The following is a 25,692-nucleotide window of genomic DNA, read 5'->3' as shown; positions in this document are numbered from 1 at the left end:
GTGTTTGCTAGTATAATGGCTTAGTAACAATGAGTTTGATTGTGCAATGCAGGCAGACGTGCTGCAAATATCTTTGCACTAGTGTGACAATACAGAAGTCCAACAGCCACGTTTAGGATGCCACTAAGTTCACTCAGTGTTTGCTAGTATAATGGCTTAGTAACAATGAGTTTGAGTGTGCAATGCAGGCAGATGTGCTGCAAATATCTTTGCACTAGTGGGACAATACAGAAGTCCAACAGCCACGTTTAGGATGCCACTAAGTTCACTCAGTGTTTGCTAGTATAATGGCTTAGTAACAATGAGTTTCAGTGTGCAATGCAGGCAGACGTGCTGCAAATATCTTTGCACTATTGGGACAATACAGAAGTCCAACAGCCACGTTTAGGATGCCACTAAGTTTACTCAGTGTTTGCTAGTATAATGGCTTACTAACAATGAGTTTGATTGTGCAATGCAGGCAGACGTGCTGCAAATATCTTTGCACTAGGGGGACTATACAGAAGTCCAACAGGCACGTTTAAGATGCCACTAAGTTCACTCAGTGTTTGCTAGTATAATGGCTTAGTAACAAAGAGTTTGAGTGTGCAATGCAGGCAGACGTGCTGCAAATATCTTTGCACTAGTGGGACAATACAGAAGTCCAACAGCCACGTTTAGGATGCCACTAAGTTCACTCAGTGTTTGCTAGTATAATGGCTTAGGAACAATGAGTTTGAGTGTGCAATGCGGGCAGACGTGCTGCAAATATCTTTGCACTAGTGGGACAATACAGAAGTCCAACAGCCACGTTTATGATGCCACTAAGTTCACTCAGTGTTTGCTAGTATAATGGCTTAGTAACAATGAGTTTGAGTGTGCAATGCAGGCAGACGTGCTGCAAATATCTTTGCACTAGTGGGACAATACAGAAGTCCAACAGCCACGTTTAGGATGCCACTAAGTTCACTCAGTGTTTGCTACTATATTTGTTTAGTAACAATGAGTTTGAGTGTGCAATGCAGGCAGACGTGCTGCAAATATCTTTGCACTAGTGGGACAAAACAGAAGTCCAACAGCCACGTTTAGGATGCCACTAAGTTCACTCAGTGTTTGCTAGTATAATGGCTTACTAACAATGAGTTTGATTGTGCAATGCAGGCAGACGTGCTGTAAATATCTTTGCACTAGGGGGACTATACAGAAGTCCAACAGGCACGTTTAAGATGCCACTAAGTTCACTCAGTGTTTGCTAGTATAATGGCTTAGTAACAATGAGTTTGAGTGTGCAATGCAGGCAGACGTGCTGCAAATAACTTTGCACTAGTGGGACAATACAGAAGTCCAACAGCCACGTTTAGGATGCCACTAAGTTCACTCAGTGTTTGCTAGTATATTTGTTTAGTAACAATGAGTTTGATTGTGCAATGCAGGCAGACGTGCTGCAAATATCTTTGCACTAGTGTGACAATACAGAAGTCCAACAGCCACGTTTAGGATGCCACTAAGTTCACTCAGTGTTTGCTAGTATAATGGCTTAGTAACAATGAGTTTGAGTGTGCAATGCAGGCAGATGTGCTGCAAATATCTTTGCACTAGTGGGACAATACAGAAGTCCAACAGCCACGTTTAGGATGCCACTAAGTTCACTTAGTGTTTGCTAGTATAATGGCTTAGTAACCATGAGTTTCAGTGTGCAATGCAGGCAGACGTGCTGCAAATATCTTTGCACTATTGGGACAATACAGAAGTCCAACAGCCACGTTTAGGATGCCACTAAGTTCACTCAGTGTTTGCTAGTATAATGGCTTAGTAACAATTAGTTTGAGTGTTTAATGCAGGCAGACGTGCTGCAAATATCTTTGCACTAGTGGGACAATACAGAAGTCCAACAGCCACGTTTATGATGCCACTAAGTTCACTCAGTGTTTGCTAGTATATTTGTTTAGTAACAATGAGTTTGAGTGTGCAATGCAGGCAGACGTGCTGCAAACATCTTTGCACTAGTGGGACAATACAGAAGTCCAACAGCCACGTTTAGGATGCCACTAAGTTTACTCAGTGTTTGCTAGTATAATGGCTTACTAACAATTAGTTTGATTGTGCAATGCAGGCAGACGTGCTGCAAATATCTTTGCACTAGTGGGACAATACAGAAGTCCAACAGCCACGTTTAGGATGCCACTAAGTTCTCTCAGTGTTTGCTAGTATAATGGCTTACTAACAATGAGTTTGATTGTGCAATGCAGGCAGACGTGCTGCAAAAACCTTTGCACTAGGGGGACTATACAGAAGTCCAACAGGCACGTTTAAGATGCCACTAAGTTCACTCAGTGTTTGCTAGTATAATGGCTTAGTAACAATGAGTTTGAGTGTGCAATGCAGGCAGACGTGCTGCAAATATCTTTGCTCTAGTGGGACAATACAGAAGTCCAACAGCCACGTTTAGGATGCCACTAAGTTCACTCAGTGTTTGCTAGTATAATGGCTTAGTAACAATGAGTTTGAGTGTGCAATGCAGGCAGACGTGCTGCAAATATCTTTGCACTAGTGGGACAATACAGAAGTCCAACAGCCACGTTTAGGATGCCACTAAGTTCACTCAGTGTTTGCTAGTATAATAACTTAGTAACAATGAGTTTGAGTGTGCAATGCAGGCAGACGTGCTGCAAATATCTTTGCACTAGTGGGACTATACAGAAGTCCAGCAGCCACGTTTAGGATGCCACTAAGTTCACTCAGTGTTTGCTAGTATAATGGCTTAGTAACAATGAGTTTGAGTGTGCAATGCAGGCAGACGTGCTGCAAATATCTTTGCACTAGTGGGACAATACAGAAGTCCAACAGCCACGTTTAGGATGCCACTAAGTTCACTCAGTGTTTGCTAGTATAATGGCTTAGTAACAATAAGTTTGAGTGTGCAATGCAGGCAGACGTGCTGCAAATATCTTTGCACTAGTGGGACAATACAGAAGTCCAACAGCCACGTTTAGGATGCCACTAAGTTCACTTAGTGTTTGCTAGTATAATGGCTTAGTAACAATGAGTTTGATTGTGCAATGCAGGCAGACGTGCTGCAAATATCTTTGCACTAGTGGGACAATACAGAAGTCCAACAGGCATGTTTAAGATGCCACTAATTTCACTCAGTGTTTGCTAGTATAATGGCTTAGTAACAATGAGTTTGAGTGTGCAATGCAGGCAGACGTGCTGCAAATATCTTTGCACTAGGGGGACTATACAGAAGTCCAACAGGCACGTTTAAGATGCCACTAAGTTCACTCAGTGTTTGCTAGTATAATAGCTTAGTAACAATGAGTTTGAGTGTGCAATGGAGGCAGACGTGCTGCAAATATCTTTGCACTAGTGGGACAATACAGAAGTCCAACAGCCACGTTTAGGATGCCACTAAGTTCACTCAGTGTTTGCTAGTATAATGGCTTAGTAACAATGAGTTTGAGTGTGCAATGCAGCCAGATGTGCTGCAAATATCCTTGCACTAGTGGGACAATACAGAAGTCCAACAGCCACGTTTAGGATGCCACTATGTTCACTCAGTGTTTGCTAGTATAATGGCTTAGTAACAATGAGTTTGAGTGTGCAATGCAGGCAGACGTGATGCAAATATCTTTGCACTAGTGGGACTATACAGAAGTCCAGCAGCCACGTTTAGGATGCCACTAAGTTCACTCAGTGTTTGCTAGTATAATGGCTTAGTAACAATGAGTTTGAGTGTGCTATGCAGGCAGACGTGCTGCAAATATCTTTGCACTAGTGGGACAATACAGAAGTCCAACAGCCACGTTTAGGATGCCACTAAGTTCACTCAGTGTTTGCTAGTATAATGGCTTAGTAACAATGAGTTTGAGTGTGCAATGCAGGCAGACGTGCTGCAAATATCTTTGCACTAGTGGGACAATACAGAAGTCCAACAGCCACGTTTAGGATGCCACTAAGTTTACTCAGTGTTTGCTAGTATAATTGCTTAGTAACAATGAGTTTGAGTGTGCAATGCAGGCAGACGTGCTGCAAATATCTTTGCACTAGTGGTACAATACAGAAGTCCAACAGCCACGTTTAGGATGCCACTAAGTTCACTCAGTGTTTGCTAGTATAATGGCTTAGTAACAATGAGTTTGAGTGTGCAATGCAGGCAGACATGCTGCAAATATCTTTGCTCTAGTGGGACTATACAGAAGTCTAACAGCCACGTTTAGGATGCCACTAAGTTCACTCAGTGTTTGCTAGTATAATGGCTTAGTAACAATGAGTTTGAGTGTGCAATGCAGGCAGACGTGCTGCAAATATCTTTGCACTAGTGGGACAATACAGAAGTCCAACAGCCACATTTAGGATGCCACTAAGTTCACTCAGTGTTTGCTAGTATAATGGCTTAGTAACAATAAGTTTGAGTGTGCAATGCAGGCAGACGTGCTGCAAATATCTTTGCACTAGTGGTACTATACAGAAGTCCAACAGCCACGTTTAGGATGCCACTAAGTTCACTCAGTGTTTGCTAGTATATTTGTTTAGTAACAATGAGTTTGAGTGTGCAATGCAGGCAGACGTGCTGCAAATATCTTTGCACTAGTGGGACTATACAGAAGTCCAACTGCCACGTTTAGGATGACACTAAGTTCACTCAGTGTTTGCTAGTATAATGGCTTAGTAACAATGAGTTTGAGTGTGCAAAGGACAGGAGGGTACAGTGGCAGGGTTGTGGGTCTCTGGGTAGAGTAAAGGAAGCCTGCCTTTCTATCCCTCCTAATGGGGAAATGCAGCGAGGAAATCCCTGACCTTAGCTACACAGACGCTGTCATCTTGTGTAGCTGTTAAACTCTTTTTTCACGGACCTGTCACCTATGGCTCTGACCCTGCCGGTATTAGCCCTTAAAAGGACTGATAGAAGCTTCTATCCCTATTCTGTACAGCGCTGTGTATAGAGTGTACACAGCAGTATCGGAAACAGGAGCTACGCCAGCGGTGACTGACACCAAGGACGCAGAAGGCAGATAATGGCGTGCTGGAGGAAAATGTCCGTTTTTATAATGCAGGGACATGTGACATGGACATCCTATCACACATGCTGTTGCTTCTCTGGCTAAAAGTACACTTAGCTGTGTGTGTGTCTGGGATTGGCTGACATGCTTGCCCGCCCCACTACACGCGCGCGCTTAGGGAAGGAAGACAAGGAAAAAAAAAAAAATGGTGATCGCCATTATCCATACAGCAGTGATCTGAATGCGCTGTTCCCGCACACTATACACTGAAATTTCATAATAGTGTGAGTCACAGAGTGACTTACACTATTACAGCGGAAAGCCAGCTAGTAATTAGCTGGTCTTTTTGCTGCTAGAACCATTCTCGAACGTATCTAGAACTATCGAGCTTTAGCAAAAAGCTCGCGTTCTAGTTCGATCTAGAACAGCCCCCAAAATCACTCGAGCCGCGAACTGGAGAACCTCGAACCGCTAACTGCGCTCAACTCTAGTCCTAAGTTTATAGGGCCCTATGAGATCATCGAAGTGATCAAATTGGTGGCCTTTTGGTTGCAACTGCCCCAGACCTTGCGTATTTCCAATGTGTTTCATACCTCCTTGCTTAAGCCATTTGTTCCTTCGGTGGTGGATTCTCAGACCCCTCCGGCTCCGATACTGGTGGACGGTGAGGAGGAGTACGAAATTCAGCGTATTATCGACTCTCGTTGGGTTCATAGTTCTCTCCAGTATCTGATTCATTGGAAGGGTTACGGTTCGGAGGATCGGTCCTCGGTGCCGGCTCGTTCCGTGCGGGCCGATCGGTTAATTGCGGCTTTCCACCGAAAGTATCCTGGGAAGCCTGAGGGTTCGGTAGCCCCCCCCTTGAGGAGGGGGTACTATCATGATTCGCCTCCCTATCCACATGGCTAGGGGGCGAAGCCTTCTCTCGGGCCTCACTTCCGGCCCCTGGATGCCTTAAAAGCTGACACTTCCAGTGAACCAGCGCCGGCTATAAGCTTAGCTCTGCTTTGCCTGTGATTGCTGGTCTTGTGAGTGATATCCTGATCTGTCTGTTCCTGTGTCCCCGTGCCCTTGTCTGTGTTCTGTCCCCTGGTCGTCCCTCCTGTCCTGTGTCCCCCCTCATATTTCCCCACTCGGTTGCTTCCTCTGGTACTGACCTTAGCCTGACTTTGACTTCGCTTCTGCTCGCTCCTCCGGTCCTGCTTCTGCCCGTACGGTGTTTGACCCAGCCTGTCTGACTATTCCTCACATACCCTGCAGTTCTGCCTCTCAGCTGTGCTGATTAGGCAGTGCATGAGAACGCTGTGCATTTCCTTCATGGTTCTCAGTGCTCTGTGTAGTGTCGTCTGCTGCAGAGCTCTGGCTCCCCCTGGTGGCAGCATTACAAGAATATGGCGAAGCCTACGTCATTTGTTTTTTAATTATTTCATGAAATAAGTGAAATAGTTAATATAGGCTTCCCTATATTTTTAGTTCCCAGTCGGGTACAAATAGGCAGCTGGGGATTGGGGGCAGCCTGCCTGCTGTACCTGGCTAGCATACAAAAATATGGCGAAGCCCACGTCATTTTTTTGGTGGGCAAAAAACTCCTGCATACAGTCCTGGATGGAGTATGCTGAGCCTTGTAGTTCTGCAGCTGCTGTCTGCTCTCCTGCATACACTAGTGAATGGAGCATGCTGAGCCTTGCCGTTCTGCAGCTGCTGTCTGCTCTCCTCCATACAGACAGACAGCAGCTGCAGAACTATAAGTCTCAGCATACTCCATCCAGGACTGTATGCAGGACTTTTTGTCCCCCCAAAAAATTATTTGGGTTTCGCCATATTTTTGTATGCTAGCCAGGTACAGCAGACAGCTCCGGGCTGCCCCCAACCCCCAGCTGCCTATTTTTACCTGGCTGGGAACCAAAAATATAGGGAAGCCCTTTTTTTTATTAAATATTTCATGAATTTCATGAAATATTTAAAAAAAAATTACGTGGGCTTTGTCATATTTTTGTATGCTAGCCAGGTACAGCAGGCACCTACGGGCTGCACCCAACCCCCAGCTACCTCTTTGTACCCGGCTGGGAACTAAAAATATAGGGAAGCCCTTTTTTTATTATTTCATGAAATAATTAAAAAACAAATGACGTGGGCTTCGCCATATTTTTGTGTCCAGCCAGGTACAACTAGGCAGCTGGGGATTGGAATCCACAGCACAGGTTGGCCTGAGCTTTCTGGGCACCCTTGCTGCAATTTGCAGTCCGCAGCCACCCCAGAAAATGGCGCTTTCATAGAAGCGCCATCATCTGGCGCTGTATCCAACTCTTCAGCTGCCCTGGTGACAGGTGGCTTGCTGGGTAATAATGGGGTTAGGGTTAGCTGTATATTATCAACTGGCCCATAGCCCGAAATTCATGGTGGCACGCCAATATGAGACATGGCCACCATGAATTTCTAGTACCGATAAAAAGAACCACAACATACAGAAAAATATTTTTATTATAAATAAAACAGAACACAATTAGTGACTCCATCTTTATTGAAATAAAGAACCCCCCTCCGCAGTAATCCTGGGTCAAGGGTCCCGCGCCATCCAATCCGGATCCAATATCATCTGATCGGTTTGCTGGAAGGCAAAGCGATCAGATGATGTGTCAGGTTCAAGGGCCTGATTCACATGACACAGCAGCTGATTGTATAAACGGCTTTTATACAATCAGCTGATACATCAGTGCAAAAAAAAACACTACACACTTCAATGCAGACTCCTGTCTGACAGCATCAGCTGATAGTTTAGCTGGCCGGACGGTAAAAAGCCGGCCTCATTGCTCGACTTATGGTGTCAGCTGATTCCGTCAGGTGACCGCATCAGCTGATCATTGCCAGGTCTGAGAAAGAGAGAGAGAGAGATAGAAGATAGAGAGAAAGAGAAAGAAGAGAGAGAAAGAAGCAAAAGAGGAGAAAGAAGAGAAAGAGAAGAAAGAGAGAGAAAGAAGGGAGAGAAGAAAAAGAGAAAGAAGTGAAAGAAGAGAAAGTAGAGAAAGAAGAGAAAGTAGAGAAAGAAGAGAAAGAAAGGAGAGAGGGAAAGGAGAGAGAGAAAAGAGAGAGAGAAAGGAGAGATAGAAAGGAGATAGAGAGAAAGAGAGAGAAAGGAAAGAAAGAAACGAGAGAGAGAAAGAAGAGAAAGAGAGAAGGAAGAGAGAGAGAGAGAAAGAGAGAGAAAGAAAGGAGAGAGAGAAAGAAAGGAGAGAGAGAAAGAGAGAGAGAAAGGAGAGAAAGAAAGGAGAGAGAGATAGGAGAGAGGGTAAAGAGAGAGAGAAAGGAGAGAAAGAAAGGAGAGAAAGGTGAGAAAGAGGACAAAGAAGAGAAAGTAGAGAAAGAAGATAAAGAAGAGAAAGTAGAGAAAGAAGAGAAAGAAAGGAGAGAGGGAAGGAGAGAAAAAAGGAGAGAGAGATAGAGCGAGAGAAAGGAGAGAAAGAAAGGATAGAGAGAAAGGAGAGAGAGAGAGAGAAAGAAAGGAGAGAGAGAAAGGAGAGAAAGAAAGAAGAGAGAGAAAGGAGAGAAAGAAAGAAAGAAGAGAGAGAAAGAAGAGAAAGAGAGAATGAAGAGAGAGAGAGAGAAAGAGAGAAAGAGGAGAAAGAAGAGATAGAAAGGAGAGAAAGAAAGGAGAGAGATAGGAGAGAGGGAAAGGAGAGAGAGAGAGAGAAAGCAGAGAAAGAAACGAGAGAGATAGGAGAGAGGGAAAGGAGAGAGAGAGAGAAAGGAGAGAAAGAAAGGAGAGAGAGAGGAGAGAAAGAAAGGAGAGAGAGAAAGAGATAGAGAAGGAAGAGAGAGAAGAGAAAGAGGAGAAAGAAGAGAAAGTAGAGATAGAAGAGAGAAAGGAGAGAGAGAAAGGAGAGAGATAGGAGAGATGGAAAGGAGAGACAGAGAGGAGAGAAAGAAAGGAGAGAGAGAAAGAGAAAGGAGAGAAAGAAAGGAGAGAGATAGGAGAGAGAGAGAAAGGAGAGAAAGAAAGGAGAGAGAAAGAAGAGAAAGAGAGAAGGAAGAGAGAGAGAAAGAGGAGAAAGAAGAGAAAGTAGAGAAAGAAGAGAAAGAAAGAGAGAAAGGAGAGAAGGATAGGAGAGAGGGAAAGGAGAGAGAGAGTGAGAGAGAAAGGAGAGAGATAGAGAGAGAGAGCTCACAGCTGATGTCCGGCCCCTCCCCTCAGTACATAATTAAATTATATTTATAAATATATTATAAATATAATTTATTAAAAATAAAAAAAATAAATACATTTACCGGGTCTAGAACTCACAACCTTATGCTCCCTAGGTGAGCACTCTATCCACTCATTGCTTCTAATGTGAATGATAGGCACATTTGGTAGTCTTGAAGTCTGGATTGCTGAAGTCTCAGCTGACCACGTGATTCATTTAAAGCTATGTGAAACTCATGCAGAGCACTCGTGTTCTGTAGCAGAGATGACAGTGTCGTGTGGATTACGTCGGATCTGGAGGGGTATTGGAGGATTTTAATAAAATGGTGAAACTGTGTTTTTTTGTCTTTTATTTAAAATAAAGGATTTTTTGCGGTGTGTGTTTATTTACTTTCACTTTATAAATAGATAATTATAATTTGAAATTAAAAAAAAAAAAAAAAAAATTCTTTACTGGAACTAGAACTCCCGACATTATGCTTCTTAGGTGGGTGCTTTATCCACTAGTCTATTGCTTCTTACAGAAGAGATAGGCAGATTTTCTAATCTTGAAGCCTGCTGTGCTGACTGAAGTCTCTGCTTCATTGCTACGGAGCCACTACATACCGAGAGAGCAGAGCTGACCTTGTCATGTGGATTACTTCGGACCTGGAGGGGTATTTTTGGGATTAATAAAGGGGTGAACCAGGGTTGTTTTTTTGTCTTTTATTCCAAATAAAGGACTTTTCGCGGTGTGTGTTTCTTTACTTTCACTTACAGTTAAATAATGGAAGGTATCTCGGGGAGACTCCTGCCATGATTAAACTTATTATTACTCCGATTGCCACCACACCAGGGCAATTCGGGATGAGCTGGGTAGAGTCCCAGGACTGTCACACCTAATGGATGCGGCAATTCTGGGCGGCTGCAGGGTGATATTGTTAGGATGGTGATCTCCCCATACCGTGGCGCTCTCCATTCTGACAATACCAGCCTCTAGCCGTGCGGCTTTATCCTGGCTGGTATCAAATATGGGGGAAACTGCATTTTTTTTAAATTTATTTATTTATTTTAATGCACGATATAGACCCGCCCACCAGCTGTGATTGGTTGCAGTGAGACAGCTGTCACTCAGCTTGTGGACGTGTCTGACTGCAACCAATCATAAGCGCCGGTGGGCAGGGAAAGCACGGAATAAGTAATTGACTAATGAAGCGGCAGACATTTTCTAAAGAGGAAAAGATGCCGCAGATTTGTGACAGCCGGGGAGACGCTCATGATCGGTGAGTAGGAAAGGGAGAGGGATTGTGCTGGGGACGCAGGACATATGCAGATAGCAACATGTGCACATAGCCTTACTGTGAAAAGCCACATTTATAGTGATAGAACTTTTCTCGAACGTAACTCGAGCTACCGAACTTTTAGCAAAAAGCTCGAGTTCGAGTTCTAACTAGAACACCCCCCCAAATCACTCGAACCGCGAACTGGAGAACCGCGAACCACGCTCAACTCTATTCAGGACCCCTGCTAGCTCCAGTTGCCTTCTCCAGGTCTCCTGCATTGACTACAGTGCAATCCCCGTGTTGTTTCATTTTAAAGGTCTTTCTTTTATATCTTCTAAAGCGTGTTATACAATCAATTCTTATTTTAGCAGTGTATTAGCATGGAGCCCTTACCTTGGGGATGCGCTGTGCTGGTAGGGTTTGATTGTGGTCTGTTTGCTGGGTTTCCATTAGGCAATCTTGTCCTGCTTTTACATCTTTGTATTCATTATTCTTGTGATTTTTCTTGTCACTGCTTAAAATCCTTAAAAAAATTTCCGGTATGCTTAGTATTCCGCTTAGTATTCCGTCATATCTGTAGATTTCCATATTATGTTCTCCAATCTGCTTATTATGAGGTATAAACTCTGGTTCAATCAGTAGCTCATCTTACAGTGTCCTGCTCCTTCAATGTCCAGTGTCTCTCTCTTTTTCTCTCTCTCTCTTTTGTCAGTCTCTATTTCCCCCCCCTCTCTCTCTTTCTCTCTCTCTCTATTCTCTCTCTTCTCTTTCTCTCTCTTTCTCTCTCTTTCTCTGTCTCTCTCTCTATTTTTCTCTCTTTCTCTCTCTCTCCCACTGTCTCTCTCCTCTCTCTCTTTTTCTCTCTTTCATTCTCTCTCTTTTTCTCTCTCTTTTTCTCAGTCTCTCTTTTTCTCTTTTTCCCTCTCTCTCTCTTCTCTCTCTCATTCTCTCCCTCTCTCTTTCTCTCTCTTTCTCTCTCTCTTTCTCTATCTCTCTTTTTCTCTCTCTTTTTCCCTCTCTTTTTCCCTCTCTCTTCTCTCTCTCTCTTTCTCCCTCTCTTTCTTTCTCTCTCTCTTTCTCTCTCTCTTTCTTTTTCTCTTTCTTTTTCTCTCTTTTTCTCTCTTTCTCTCTCCCTCTCTCTCTCCTCTCTCTCTCTTTCTCTTTCTCTCTCTCTTTTTCTCTCTCTCTTTTTCTCTCTCCCTTTTTCTCTCTTTCTCTCTCTCTTTCTCTTTCTTTTTTTCTTTTTCTCTCTTTCTCTCTCTCTCCATCTCTCTCTTTTTCTCTCTCTCTCTCTCTTTCTCTCTCTCTTTTCTCTCACTTTTTTCTCTCTTTTCTCTATCTTCTTTCTTTCTCTTCTTTCTCTCTCTATCTCTCTCTCTCTCTCTCAGACCTGGTGATGATCAGCTGATGCGGTCACCTGACGCAATCAGCTGACACTATAAGTCGAGCGGTCAGGCTGGCTTTTTACCGCCCGGCCGGTTAAACTATCAGATGCTGTCGGACAGGAGTCTGCACAGAAGTGTGTAGTTTTTGGGGTTTTTTTTGCACTGATGCATCAGCTGATTGTATAAAAGCCGTTTATACAATCAGCTGCTGTGTCATGTGAATCAGGCCCTTGAACTTGACACATCATCTGATCGCTTTGCCTTCCAGCAAACCGATCAGATGATATTGGATCCGGATTGGATGGTGCGGGACCCTTGACCCAGGATTACTGCGGAGGGGGGTTCTTTATTTCAATAAAGATGGAGTCACTAATTGTGTTGTGTTTTATTTCTAATAAAAATATTTTTCTGTGTGTTGTGTTTTTTTATCTGTACTAGAAATTCATGGTGGCCATGTCTAATATTGGCGTAACACCATGAATTTCGGGCTTAGGGCCAGTTGATAATATACAGCTAGCCCTAACCCCATTATTATCCAGCAAGCCACACGTCACCAGGGCAGCTGGAAGAGTTGGGTACAGTGCCAGAAGATGGCGCTTATATGAAAGCGCCATTTTCCGGGGCGGCTGCGGACTGCAATTTGCAGCAGGGGTGCCCAGAAAGCTTGGGCACCCTGAGTTGTGGATTCCAATCCCCAGCTGCTTAGTTGTACCTGGCTGGACACAAAAATTGGGAGAAGACCACGACATTTTTTAAAAAAATTATTTCATGAAATTCATGAAATAATTAAATAAAAAAGGGCTTCCCTATATTTTTGGTTCCCAGCCGGGTACAAATAGGCAGCTGGGGGTTGGGGGCAGCCCGAAGCTGCCTACTGTACCTGGCTAGCATACGAAAACATGGCAAAGCAAACGTAATTTTTTTGGGGGTCAAAAAACTCATGCATACAGTCCTGGATGCAGTATGCTGAGCCTTGTAGTTCTGCAGCTGCTGTCTGCTATTTGTCTCTATGAAGGAGAGCAGAGAGCAGCTGCAGATCTACAAGGCTCAGCATGCTCCATTCACTAGTGTGTGCAGGAGAGCAGACAGCAGCTGCAGAACTACAAAGCTCAGCATACTCCATCCAGGACTGTATGCAGGAGTTTTTGCCCTCCAAAAAAATGACGTGGGCTTCACCATATTTTTGTATGCTAGCCAGGTACAGCAGGCAGGTACGGCTGCCCCCATTTGTTTTGGGGGTGTGCTTATACTTTGAGGTTCCTTCTCTGTTTTTTGTTGTAGGGTTGAGGATTTTAGCTGGCTTTTTTCTTTTTTGAGGTATGCATTTTCTTTCTGCAGCCCTTGAAGTGGCCTTTGCAATTCCCACAGGTCTGTTTTCACCCTTGATATTTCCCCCCTCAGTTGATCATTTGCATTTTTCTCACCTTGGCTTCTTTGAAATTCTTCTTTGAATTGAATAAGCTCGCTTTCTAATTGGGACAAGCAGTCTCTGAGTATATCCCTGGGGGGTTATGATGGTTGGGATGTAGATGGGGCTCGGGTGTGGCTGGAGATTCTGTCTGCTGTGATCTGGTCACTTGTGATTATGCTTCCTTTCTGCCTTAGGGTTTTCCCTTGGTTTTTAATGTGCTGGAATTGTTGATGAAATTCCTCTATTTTTGGTTCCGTTCCTTGGACCATGATAGTTCCATTGCTATAAATATTTATGGAGAGATTAAAGGTCTCAGGGTCCTCCTCATCCTGTACTCTAATTTGTTTGCCCCTGCTAATGCCCCGCGTTTTAATGTTCTTGTAATGTTTGCTGAGAGTCTGGTCCTAGGCTTCATGGTGCCCTGAGTAGAATAACAGATTTGTTTTTTCCCCCTGTTCATTAAAGTCTATTAGTAGTGTCTCTGGGTTTTTCTTGATAGTGTCCATTTTTATGGCTTTTCTAGCTTCCTTGGGTCTGGCTTTCTCAGGGAAGGTTATCACTAATGTGTCAGGACTAGAGATGAGCGAACCGGTCGCGGTTCGGCTCGAGCTTGGTTCGCCGAACGGAGGTCTCGTTCGAGTTCGGTTCGGCGAACCAGTTCGGCGAACCACTCGAACCCATAGGAAACAATGGGAGGCAATCACAAACACATAAAAACACATTATAAATGTACACATACAGTTAATAAACATTGCCATAACACTTACTGGTCCCCGCGACGCGTCCTGCTCTCTGTCTCTTGCCGCTACTCCATCCGATGATCGCTGAATCCTCCCGGTAACCAGCACTGCCAGCAGTGATGCAGGACCTATCGTGACGTCAAAATAGCCATGTGACCAGTCGTGTCTGTTATCTCATTGGCTACAGACTGGTCACATGACAATGACGCGTCATGTAGGACCTGCGAGTGCATCTCTTCAGTAAGCAGTGATCGTTTGTGTATCGCAGTGCACCAAGAACATGCTCTGGCATGTGGTCGGGTTCCCGGTCTGCTTTCCCGTTCCGCTATAAACCGGCTGCCACAGCCGGTCGATAACGGAGATCACCATTGCTATAGCAACGCGCTTGTCAGTGGTGATGTCACCGCTGACAAGCAGCAGTTCGGGGAATAGCACCGCCTTCTTCCTATGCAGCGCTGATGGAGCAGAGCTGCATGTGTTGAAGGAGAAAGAAGACAGAAGAGCCGGATCATGGAGGGATGCGAGGGAGTAATAAACAGGGAGTCTCTAATGTGTCTGTGTATTTATTTCTATTAAAGTATTTTTTCTCTGTGTGGTGTCTTTTTTTAACCCTTTATTGGAGATTCTTAATTGCTGGGTCAAACTTGCCTGACATTAAGAATCTCTGGCTTAATACTAGCTAGTATAACAAAGCCAGTATTAACCTTTATTACCCAGCAAGCCACTATCACCAGGGCTGTTGGAAGAGTTGGATACAGCGCCAGATGATGGCGCTTCTATGAATGCGCCATTTTCTGGGGCGGCTGCGGATTGCAATTCGCAGCAGAGGCGCCCAGAAACCTCGGGCTAACCTGTGCTGCAGATTCCAATCCCCACCTGCCTAGTTGTACCTGGCTGGACACAAGAATATGGCGAAGCCTACGTCATTTGTTTTTAATTATTTCATGAAATAAGTGAAATAATTAATATAGGCTTCCCTATATTTTTAGTTCCCAGTTGGGTACAAATAGGCAGCTGGGGATTGGGGGCAGCCGTACCTGCCTGCTGTACCTGGCTAGCATACAAAAATATGGCGAAGCCCACGTCATTTTTTTGGTGGGCAAAAAACTCCTGCATACAGTCCTGGATGGAGTATGCTGAGCCTTGTAGTTCTGCAGCTGCTGTCTGCTCTCCTGCATACACTAGTGAATGGAGCATGCTGAGCCTTGCCGTTCTGCAGCTGCTGTCTGCTCTCCTCCATACAGACAGACAGCAGCTGCAGAACTACAAGGCTCCGCATACTCCATCAAGGACTGTATGCAGGACATTTTGTCCCCCCAAAAAAAATTTGGGTTTCGCCATATTTTTGTATGCTAGCCAGGTACAGCAGACAGCTACGGGCTGCCCCCAACCCCCAGCTGCCTATTTGTACCTGGCTGGGAACCAAAAATATAGGGAAGCCCTTTTTTAATTAAATATTTCATGAATTTCATGAAATAATTCAAAAATAAATGACGTGGGCTTTGCCATATTTTTGTATGCTAGCCAGGTACAGCAGGCACCTACGGGCTGCACCCAACCCTCAGCTACCTCTTTGTACCCGGCTGGGAACCAAAAGTATAGGGAAGCCCTTTTTTTCTTATTTCATGAAATAATTAAAAAACAAATGACGTGGGCTTCGCCATATTTTTGTGTCCAGCCAGGTACAACTAGGCAGCTGGGGATTGGAATCCACAGCACAGGTTGGCCTGAGCTTTCTGGGCACCCCTGCTGCGAATTGCAGTCCGCAGCTGCCGCAGAAAATGGCGCTTTCATAGAAGCGCCATTATCTGGCGCTGTATCCAACTCTTCCAGCTGCCCTGGTGACGGGTGGCTTGCTGGGTAATATTGAGGTTAGGGTTAGCTGTATATTATCAACTGGCCCTAAGCCCGAAATTCATGGTGGCACGCCAATATGAGACATGGTCACCATGAATTTCTAGTACCGATAAAAAGAACCACAACACACAGAAAAATATTTTTATTATAAATAAAACACAGCACAATTAGTGACTCCATCTTTATTGAAACAAAGAACCCCCCTCCGCAGTAATCCTGATTCAAGGGTCCCGCGCCGTCCAGTCCAGATCCAATATCATCCGATCGGTTTTCTGGAAGGCAAAGCGATCAGATGATGTGTCAGGTTCAAGGGCCTGATTCACATGACAGAGCAGCTGATTGTATAAACGGCTTTTATACAGTCAGCTGATGCATCAGTGCAAAAAAAACCCTACACACTTCAATGCAGACTCCTGTCCGACAGCATGCATCAGCTGATAGTTTAGCTGGCCGGGCGGTAAAAAGCCGGCCTCACCGCTCGACTTATGGTGTCAGCTGATTCCGTCAGGTGACCGCATCAGCTGATCATCGCCAGGTCTGAGAAAGAGAGAGAGAGAGAAAGAAGATAGAGAGAAAGAGAAAGAAGAGAGAGAAAGAAGCAAAAGAGGAGAAAGAAGAGAAAGAGAAGAAAGAGAGAGAAAGAAGGGAGAGAAGAAAAAGAGGAGAATGAAGAGAAAGAAGAGAAAGAAGAGAAAGTAGAGAAAGAAAAGAAAGAAAGAAGAGAGGAAAAGGAGAGAGGGAAAGGAGAGAGAGAAAGGAGAGAGAGAAAGAGAGAGACAAAGGAAAGAAAGAAACGAGAGAGAGAAAGAAGAGAAATAGAGAAGGAAGAGAGAGAGAGAGAAAGAGAGAGAAAGAAAGGAGAGAGAGAAAGGAGAGAAAGAAAGGAGAGAGAGAGAGACATAGGGTAAGGGGAGAGAGAAAGTAGAGAAAGAAAGGAGAGAAAGAGGAGAAAGAAGAGAAAGTAGAGAAAGAAGATAAAGAAGAGAAAGAAGAGAAAGAAAGGAGAGAGGGAAAGGAGAGAAAAAATAGGAGAGAGATAGAGAGAGAGAAAGGAGAGAAAGAAAGGAGAGTGAGATAGAGAGAGAGAGAAAGGAAAGAAAGAAAGTAGAGAGAGAAAGGAGAGAGAGAGAGAAAGAAAGGAGAGAGAGAAAGGAGAGAAAGAAAGAAAGAAGAGAGAGAAAGAAGATAAAGAGAGAAAGAAGAGATAGAAAGGAGAGAGGGAAAGGAGAGAGAGAGAAAAGAGAGAAAGAAAGGAGAGAGAGATAGGAGAGAGGGAAAGGAGAGAGAGAGAAAGGAGAGAGGGAAAGGAGAGAGAGAGAAAGGAGAGAAAGAAAGGAGAGAGAGAAAGGAGAGAAGGATAGGAGAGAGGGAAAGAGAGAAAGAAAGGAGAGAGATAGAGAGAGAGAGCTCACAGCTGATGTCCAGCTCCTCCCCTCAGTATATAATTAAATTATATTTATAAATATATTATAAATATAATTTATTAAAAATAAAAAAACATAAATACATTTACCGGGTCTAGAACTCACAACCTTATGCTCCCTAGGTGAGCACTCTATCCACTCAGCTATTGCTTCTAATGTGAATGATAGGCACATTTGGTAGTCTTGAAGTCTGGATTGCTGAAGTCTCAGCTGACCACGTGATTCATTTAAAGCTATGTGAAGCTCATGCAGAGCGCTCGTGTTCTGTAGCAGAGATGACAGTGTCGTGTGGATTATGTCGGACCTGGAGGGGTATTGGAGGATTTTAATAAAATGGTGAAACTGTGTTTTTTTGTCTTTATTCCAAATAAAGGATTTTTTGCGGTGTGTGTTTATTTACTTTCAATTTATAAATAGATAATAATTATAATTTGAAATTAAAAAAAAAAAAATTCTTTACTGGAAGTAGAACTCCTGACATTATGCTTCTTAGGCAGGTGCTTTATCCACTAGTCTATTGCTTCTTACGGAAGAGATAGGCAGATTTTCTAATCTTAAAGCCTGCTGTGCTGACTGAAGTCTCTGCTTCATTGCTACGGAGCCACTACATCCCGAGGGAGCAGAGCTGACCTTGTCGTGTGGATTACTTCGGACCTGGAGGGGCATTTTTGGGATTAATAAAGGGGTGAACCAGGGTTGTTTTTTTGTCTTTTATTCCAAATAAAGGACTTTTCGCGGTGTGTGTTTCTTTACTTTCACTTACAGTTTAATCATGGAAGGTATCTCGGGGAGACGCCTGCCATGATTAAACTCATTATTACCCCGATTGCCACCGCACCAGGGCAATTCGGGATGAGCTGGGTAGAGTCCCAGGACTGTTGCACCTAATGGATGTGGCAATTCTGGGCGGCTGCAGGGTGATATTGTTAGGATGGTGGGCTCCCCATACCGTGGCGCTCTCCATCCTGACAATACCAGCCTCCAGCCGTGCGGCTTTATCCTGGCTGGTATAAAATATGGGGGAAACCGCATTTTTTTTAAATTTATTTATTTATTTTAATGCACGATATAGACCCGCCCACCGGCGGCTGTGATTAGTTGCAGTAAGACAGCTGTCACTCAGCTTGTGGACGTGTCTGACTGCAACCAATCATAGGCGCCGGTGGGCGGGGAAAGCACGGAATAACTAATTGACTAATGAAGCGGCAGCCATTTTCTAAAGAGGAAAAGACGCTGCAGATTTGTGACAGCCGGGGAGCGAGACGCTCGTAATCGATGAGTAGGAAAGGGAGAGGGATTGTGCTGGGGACGCATGACACATGCAGATAGCAACATGTGCACATAGCCTTACTGTGAAAAGCCACATTTATAGTGATAGAACCGTTTTCAAACGTAACTCGAGCTACCGAACTTTTAGCAAAAAGCTCGAGTTCGAGTTCTAACTAGAACACCCCCCCAAATCACTCGAACCGCGAACTGGAGAACCACGAACCACACTCAACTCTAGTCAGGACTAGAGTTGAGCGCGGTTCGAGGTTCTCCAGTTCGCGGCTCGAGTGATCCGTCAGTTTTGCTCCATTCCTGTGATTCAATATGTGCTTGCTGCCCATTTAGCTTAATTGTGATGTCTTCCGAGTGATCACTATTGCCCCACTGTAATTCTTGTTTGTATTTTTAATTATTGATTTTAATTTTCTCTGGTCCTGTTGTTCTAATGCCGGTCTTTTTTTTTTTGGCTTTTCCTCTTATTCATAGGCAAAATCATTATGTAATTACATGGATCCTCTGGAAAACCCTTTGTGTGGTGCCCCTTTAATTGTAAGATAAATGTATACCATCATTGCATATAGTTTACCCGCTCCCGGCATTCATGTGCGCATGCCCGGGTCCTCTGCGTCTCTCCGTGTTGCTGAGGCTGTCTGGTGCCTCGCGCATGCGCGGGGGCTATGGTGACGCGTCCCCCGCGCATGCGCGTACTGGCGAGACGGCACCGCATCACGCGAGACTTGCTGGACGGATCTGCGCATGCGCCACTACGTGATTTCCGGGTACGGTAATCGGCGCCACCATTTAAAAACCGGCAGGTTTGGAACATACACCACGGCACCCCATCCCCTGAAGAAGAAAAAAGAACGCTTCAATCGAAACGTACGTCGGGCAGCCTGGGGACCACGACCCTGGACCACCAGTGTGTATCTACCGTTCATCTTTTGGACTTTATACAGCAACCAAGGGTATGACTCCTGGATTATCGGAGTGACAACTTATGAGGGAAAGTGTCCGAACCTCTTTAGGTTTATTAACCTTGTAATGTCTTTCACTACTGGTTTGTATACCAGGTGGCCACAGCCATTGCTTTAATATTGTTGCAATATAATATAATCATCAGTGAATTTTATGTCTTTTAAGGCTTATATGTTGTAGCTAAGCAGGACTCTATTTAGCAAATATGGGCTTGACTCCTGACATGTAGGAGTGACATTATATGAGGGAAAATTTTCGGACCTCCTTAGGTGGATTAACTTTGCCATGCCTTGTACTGCTGTTTTGTGTCGCAGCCATTGTCAGTATATTGCTGTAATGTCATACATTGTAATCATATGTGGCTTTTATGCTATTTAAGCCTTACACATGGTAAATATATTATATTTTGCCACATATGGGATAGTGCCAGTGTCTCATATAGAGCATTTGAGTGCACATATGCAATTGACTGTTTCAAATGACTGTGATCTAGTTTTGACATAGACACAATTCCTGGTGCGGTCCAGGTTTTATATATTTTTATTAATGCTTACAAGTTGTGTCACCATCATCCTGAATAAATATGTACACTTTGCACTTTAAAAACTCGTTTGTTCTCCTTGTTTATGCGTAATTATGAGTTTGTGCTACCCGTGTGGCCCTCAGACACTTAGGACCCCCGGGATTTCTTTAAGCATGGTTTTCTGGGATTTTGTTTATATACTGATTGTTTCTATGTTTTTCACAGCTCATACCAGAACCAGCATGAATTTCAGGGCCAGAGACAATACCTGGCTCTCCATATTGGATGATGTAATGAAAAGTGATGGTGACCTTACCAGTGGGTCAGTTGGTGCTCACTCGGATGATGTCCTTATTCATAAATATAAAGATCTTTCTAAAAAGAGAATGAAGCTATGGTGGAATCGGGCGTTTTTGAATAAATATCTGGAAAGGGACTTGGTTCCCAGGGGCCTTAGGGTGCAAGTATTCCCGTCCTTCCCAGTTGAAGATGATAAATTTAGAACAAAATGGGAAACACTAGCACGAACTTGCTCAAAAGGGTTTCTTGCCCTATTATGTGACCACAATTCCCGTTCTTTGACCCAAATTGAAAGTGAGCTGGAATCTTTGGATAAAATGATCACAGATAAATGTGACACTCCAACTATAACTAGATTCAACTCAGAGATGGAAAAAGAAATAGAGAAATGGGAGAAGGAAATTAAAATATATAAAATAAAAAAACTTAACAGGGATTTATTAGATTACTCTTCTAATAAGGCATATAGATGGAAAATGGAATATACAAGAGGACGTCAGTTCACTCGTCCCGGCAAGAACCAACGTTCCAGATCTACATCTCTGGCATCTCAGACCTCGGGTGAGGGGTCCTCTTCCGGGGCATCGGAGAGTTCCAACATACCTGTAGAAACAGTGGGAGATCGTGTTAAACAACGCAATCGACAATTCGTCCCTCTTGGCAAAAATAAAAAGCAAGGGAACAAACTACAGGTAATTAATTTATCTGAACGTACTCTCTCCGGTGCTCAGATTGAGGTCCTCTCCCGAGGCCTGACATTTGCTCCATCTAACTCTTTCCATCTTGTTACAGCCCTGAAAGACGTTAACTTATTTGCACGCAAATTAATTTTAAAAAAACTTTTTCACAAGAAGGATTCCGTAACGGATAGCCAAGCTGAAAGGGAAGCCATCAATAACCTGGAAGAATTACTCCAGGAGCAAGAGGCCCCGTCAACAGGTGCGTTTCCCCAATCGCTCTTACCTAGATCTACAAAGTTCCCCCCCTTGTCATTGTGTCCTGCAGTAGACATATTTGTAAGATTGGTCAGTGAGGACTTTAGGAAAATTGACACTAAACGGAGACGAGATAATCTCACCTATAAACAGAGAAAAGCCCTCACTGAACTGCAGGGTTATTCAGATATTGTCATAAAACCTGCGGACAAGGGGGGGAACATTGTAATCATGTCAGTTGAAAAATATGAGCGAGAGGTAACAAGACAATTGCGTGAAAAGGCAACATATATGAGGCTTCCATCTAATCCCCTAGAGAAATATATTAGTGAACTTGCTGTGATCCTTGACAGGGCCCTTGAGATCGGACTGATTGATAAGAAAATGTATGATGGACTTTGCAGGAAGTATCCCAAAATACCGACCTTCTACATCTTACCAAAGATACATAAAGATGCCGTCAACCCGCCTGGGCGCCCGATCGTGTCCGGCATGGAGGGAATGTGTGACCCCATATGTAAATTTATTGATTACTATCTCCAACCTATGGTGGAAACACTTCCCTCCTATGTCCGTGACACGACGGACGTCCTAAGGCGCATTGACGGTATCTTTTTAGAAGAAGATATGACCATTGTCACTGCTGATGTAGAAGGTCTGTATACATGTATTGTACATGAAGATGGGTTGAGAGCTGTCCGCTTCTTCTTGGAAGCATCCGGTCGGGGTGACGACATGGGTGAATTGATCTTAGAGCTGCTCCACTTCATCCTGACACACAATTTTTTTGTGTTCAAAGATTATTTTTATTTACAGAAGCGCGGCACTGCCATGGGCGCGGCCTGTGTGCCTTCGTACGCCGGCCTCTTTCTGGGATACTGGGAGAGGCTGGTGTTTGGTGACGGAGGTGTGGAGGCCTCAGCCCATGTGCAGTGCTGGTATCGCTTTATTGATGATATTCTTTTTGTGTGGCAGGTGGAGCAGCTTGATCGATTTATGGGGCAATTGAACAAGAACAAATTTAACATCAAACTTACCTATAAATGCAGTAGTCGCATGATTGACTTCCTGGACGTCAAAATCACAGTTGATGACAGGGGGTCAATCCAGACTGATGTTTTCCGTAAGGATACATCAGTCAATGCGCTACTGCATGCGTCTTCTGCCCATAACCCATCCACCATCCGTGCTATCCCGACCGGTCAATTCCTTAGAATGAAGCGGATATGCTCTTCTGATAACAACTTCGAAACACAATCGTCCGATCTCAGGGCCCGATTTTTGGACAGGGGTTACAGCAATAGAACCATCAAACATGGTTACCATAGAGCCAGGATTACCCCGAGGGCAAAACTACTTGTCCAGGCTCCTAAAAAACAAGAAGCCTATGATCCAGTGATACGATTCATTGGTACTTATAATGAGAGGTGGAACACTATGCGTGATATAATAACTAAACACTGGTCGGTCTAATTGACCGATCCAGTGTTGGCCCATAACCTCGCAGGCCGCCCATCGATGACATCAAGGCGTGCAAAAAACTTGAGAGACCTCTTGGTCAGAAGCCATTATGTTCCCCCCAAAATTAACATCTTTGGCTCTAGGGGACCGTTACAGGGTTGTTTCCCTTGTGGTCATTGCCTTGCCTGCAGAAATGTCATTCGTAGTACACAGTTCCACTCCTCAGATGGCAAGAAAAACTACAACATCAAACAATACATCACGTGTGGAACTACACACGTGGTATATTTTGCCACCTGTACTTGCCCCTTGACCTATGTGGGGCTCACATCACGTGAGCTCCGCATTAGGGTAAGGGAACACGTTAGAGACATTTCTGCAGCCAGGGCAATAACAGATACCACACTATTGAAAACACTGCCAAGGCACTTTAAGTCTCACCACTCCTGTGACCCCTCACAGTTACAAATCAGAGGTATTGACGTGATAGATGGGGGGATCAGGGGTGGTGACCTTAGAAAGCGGTTGGCGCAATGTGAAACAAAATGGATTCTTACATTGAATACCATGACCCCTATGGGCCTTAATGAATCCGTCAGTTTTGCTCCATTCCTGTGATTCAATATGTGCTTGCTGCCCATTTAGCTTAATTGTGATGTCTTCCGAGTGATCACTATTGCCCCACTGTAATTCTTGTTTGTATTTTTAATTATTGATTTTAATTTTCTCTGGTCCTGTTGTTCTAATGCCGGTCTTTTTTTATTTGGCTTTTCCTCTTATTCATAGGCAAAATCATTATGTAATTACATGGATCCTCTGGAAAACCCTTTGTGTGGTGCCCCTTTAATTGTAAGATAAATGTATACCATCATTGCATATAGTTTACCCGCTCCCGGCATTCATGTGCGCATGCCCGGGTCCTCTGCGTCTCTCCGTGTTGCTGAGGCTGTCTGGTGCCTCGCGCATGCGCGGGGGCTATGGTGACGTGTCCCCCGCCCCCGCGCATGCGCGGACTGGCGAGACGGCACCGCATCACGCGAGACTTGCTGGACGGATCTGCGCATGCGCCACTACGTGATTTCCGGGTACGGTAACCGGCGCCACCATTTAAAAACCGGCAGGTTTGGAACATACACCACGGCACCCCATCCCCTGAAGAAGAAAAAAGAACGCTTCAATCGAAACGTACGTCGGGCAGCCTGGGGACCACGACCCTGGACCACCAGTGTGTATCTACCGTTCATCTTTTGGACTTTATACAGCAACCAAGGGTATGACTCCTGGATTATCGGAGTGACAACTTATGAGGGAAAGTGTCCGAACCTCTTTAGGTTTATTAACCTTGTAATGTCTTTCACTACTGGTTTGTATACCAGGTGGCCACAGTCATTGCTTTAATATTGTTGCAATATAATATAATCATCAGTGAATTTTATGTCTTTTAAGGCTTATATGTTGTAGCTAAGCAGGACTCTATTTAGCAAATATGGGCTTGACTCCTGACATGTAGGAGTGACATTATATGAGGGAAAATTTTCGGACCTCCTTAGGTGGATTAACTTTGCCATGCCTTGTACTGCTGTTTTGTGTCGCAGCCATTGTCAGTATATTGCTGTAATGTCATACATTGTAATCATATGTGGCTTTTATGCTATTTAAGCCTTACACATGGTAAATATATTATATTTTGCCACATATGGGATAGTGCCAGTGTCTCATATAGAGCATTTGAGTGCACATATGCAATTGACTGTTTCAAATGACTGTGATCTAGTTTTCAAATATGGAACTGGAGGAAAACAGGTTTAACACCGCGCTTGAAGACCACGGACATCAGTGTTGAACACACAATTCTTTTATTTCATTTCATTCCTACGCGTTTCGGAGACCACAACTGCCTCCTTCTTCAGGGAAAAGAAGCTTCTTTTCCCTGAAGAAGGAGGCAGTTGTGGTCTCCGAAACGCGTAGGAATGAAATGAAATAAAAGAATTGTGTGTTCAACACTGATGTCCGTGGTCTTCAAGCGCGGTGTTAAACCTGTTTTCCTCCAGTTCCATATTTGATGTCTCGCTTGTACAACAGGGCTGCTGCTGGACCACTTAAGCACTCGCTCATGCCACTAAAGGGGTTGTGACTGGCACAACCCGATCAGGTGAGTGCACCATTTCCTTATACCTTTTACCCAGTAAATCGGATAAGACCCTATTGCACCTTTTCTCTCCTAATTTAGTGTGATCTAGTTTTGACATAGACACAATTCCTGGTGCGGTCCAGGTTTTATATATTTTTATTAATGCTTACAAGTTGTGTCACCATCATCCTGAATAAATATGTACACTTTGCACTTTAAAAACTGGTTTGTTCTCCTTGTTTATGCGTAATTATGAGTTTGTGCTACCAGTGTGGCCCTCAGACACTTAGGACCCCCGGGATTTCTTTAAGCATGGTTTTCTGGGATTTTGTTTATATACCTAATGGATGTGGCAATTCTGGGCGGCTGCAGGGTGATATTGTTAGGATGGTGGGCTCCCCATACCGTGGCGCTCTCCATCCTGACAATACCAGCCTCCAGCCGTGCGGCTTTATCCTGGCTGGTATCAAATATGGGGGAAACCGCATTTTTTTTTAAATTTATTTATTTATTTTAATGCACGATATAGACCCGCCCACCGGCGGCTGTGATTAGTTGCAGTAAGACAGCTGTCACTCAGCTTGTGGACGTGTCTGACTGCAACCAATCATAGGCGCCGGTGGGCGGGGAAAGCACTGAATAACTAATTGACTAATGAAGCGGCAGCCATTTTCTAAAGAGGAAAAGACGCTGCAGATTTGTGACAGCCGGGGAGCGAGACGCTCGTAATCGATGAGTAGGACAGGGAGAGGGATTGTGCTGGGGACGCATGACACATGCAGATAGCAACATGTGCACATAGCCTTACTGTGAAAAGCCACATTTATAGTGATAGAACCGTTCTCAAACGTAACTCGAGC

General features: G+C 44.2%; 1 protein-coding gene across 1 annotated transcript in view; it reads left to right on the top strand.

Moving 5' to 3' along the window:
• Positions 1-23,721, top strand: part of LOC142295626 (uncharacterized) — a 138,744-nt gene extending 115,023 nt beyond the window's left edge. Inside the window, exon 2 of the mRNA XM_075338727.1 lies at positions 18,994-23,721. Within this exon, the coding sequence (XP_075194842.1) occupies positions 20,119-22,713 (2,595 nt within the window). The 5' untranslated portion in view covers positions 18,994-20,118 and the 3' untranslated portion in view covers positions 22,714-23,721. The remainder of the gene's footprint in view (positions 1-18,993) is intronic.
• The last annotated feature ends 1,971 nt before the right edge of the window (positions 23,722-25,692 follow it).

This window comes from Anomaloglossus baeobatrachus, chromosome 3 (assembly GCF_048569485.1).
Source record: "Anomaloglossus baeobatrachus isolate aAnoBae1 chromosome 3, aAnoBae1.hap1, whole genome shotgun sequence".
NCBI classification, from domain to species: Eukaryota; Metazoa; Chordata; class Amphibia; order Anura; family Aromobatidae; genus Anomaloglossus; species Anomaloglossus baeobatrachus.
The sequence above is the reverse complement of the archived record's forward strand: the minus strand, read 5'-3'. Positions and strand labels throughout refer to the sequence as shown.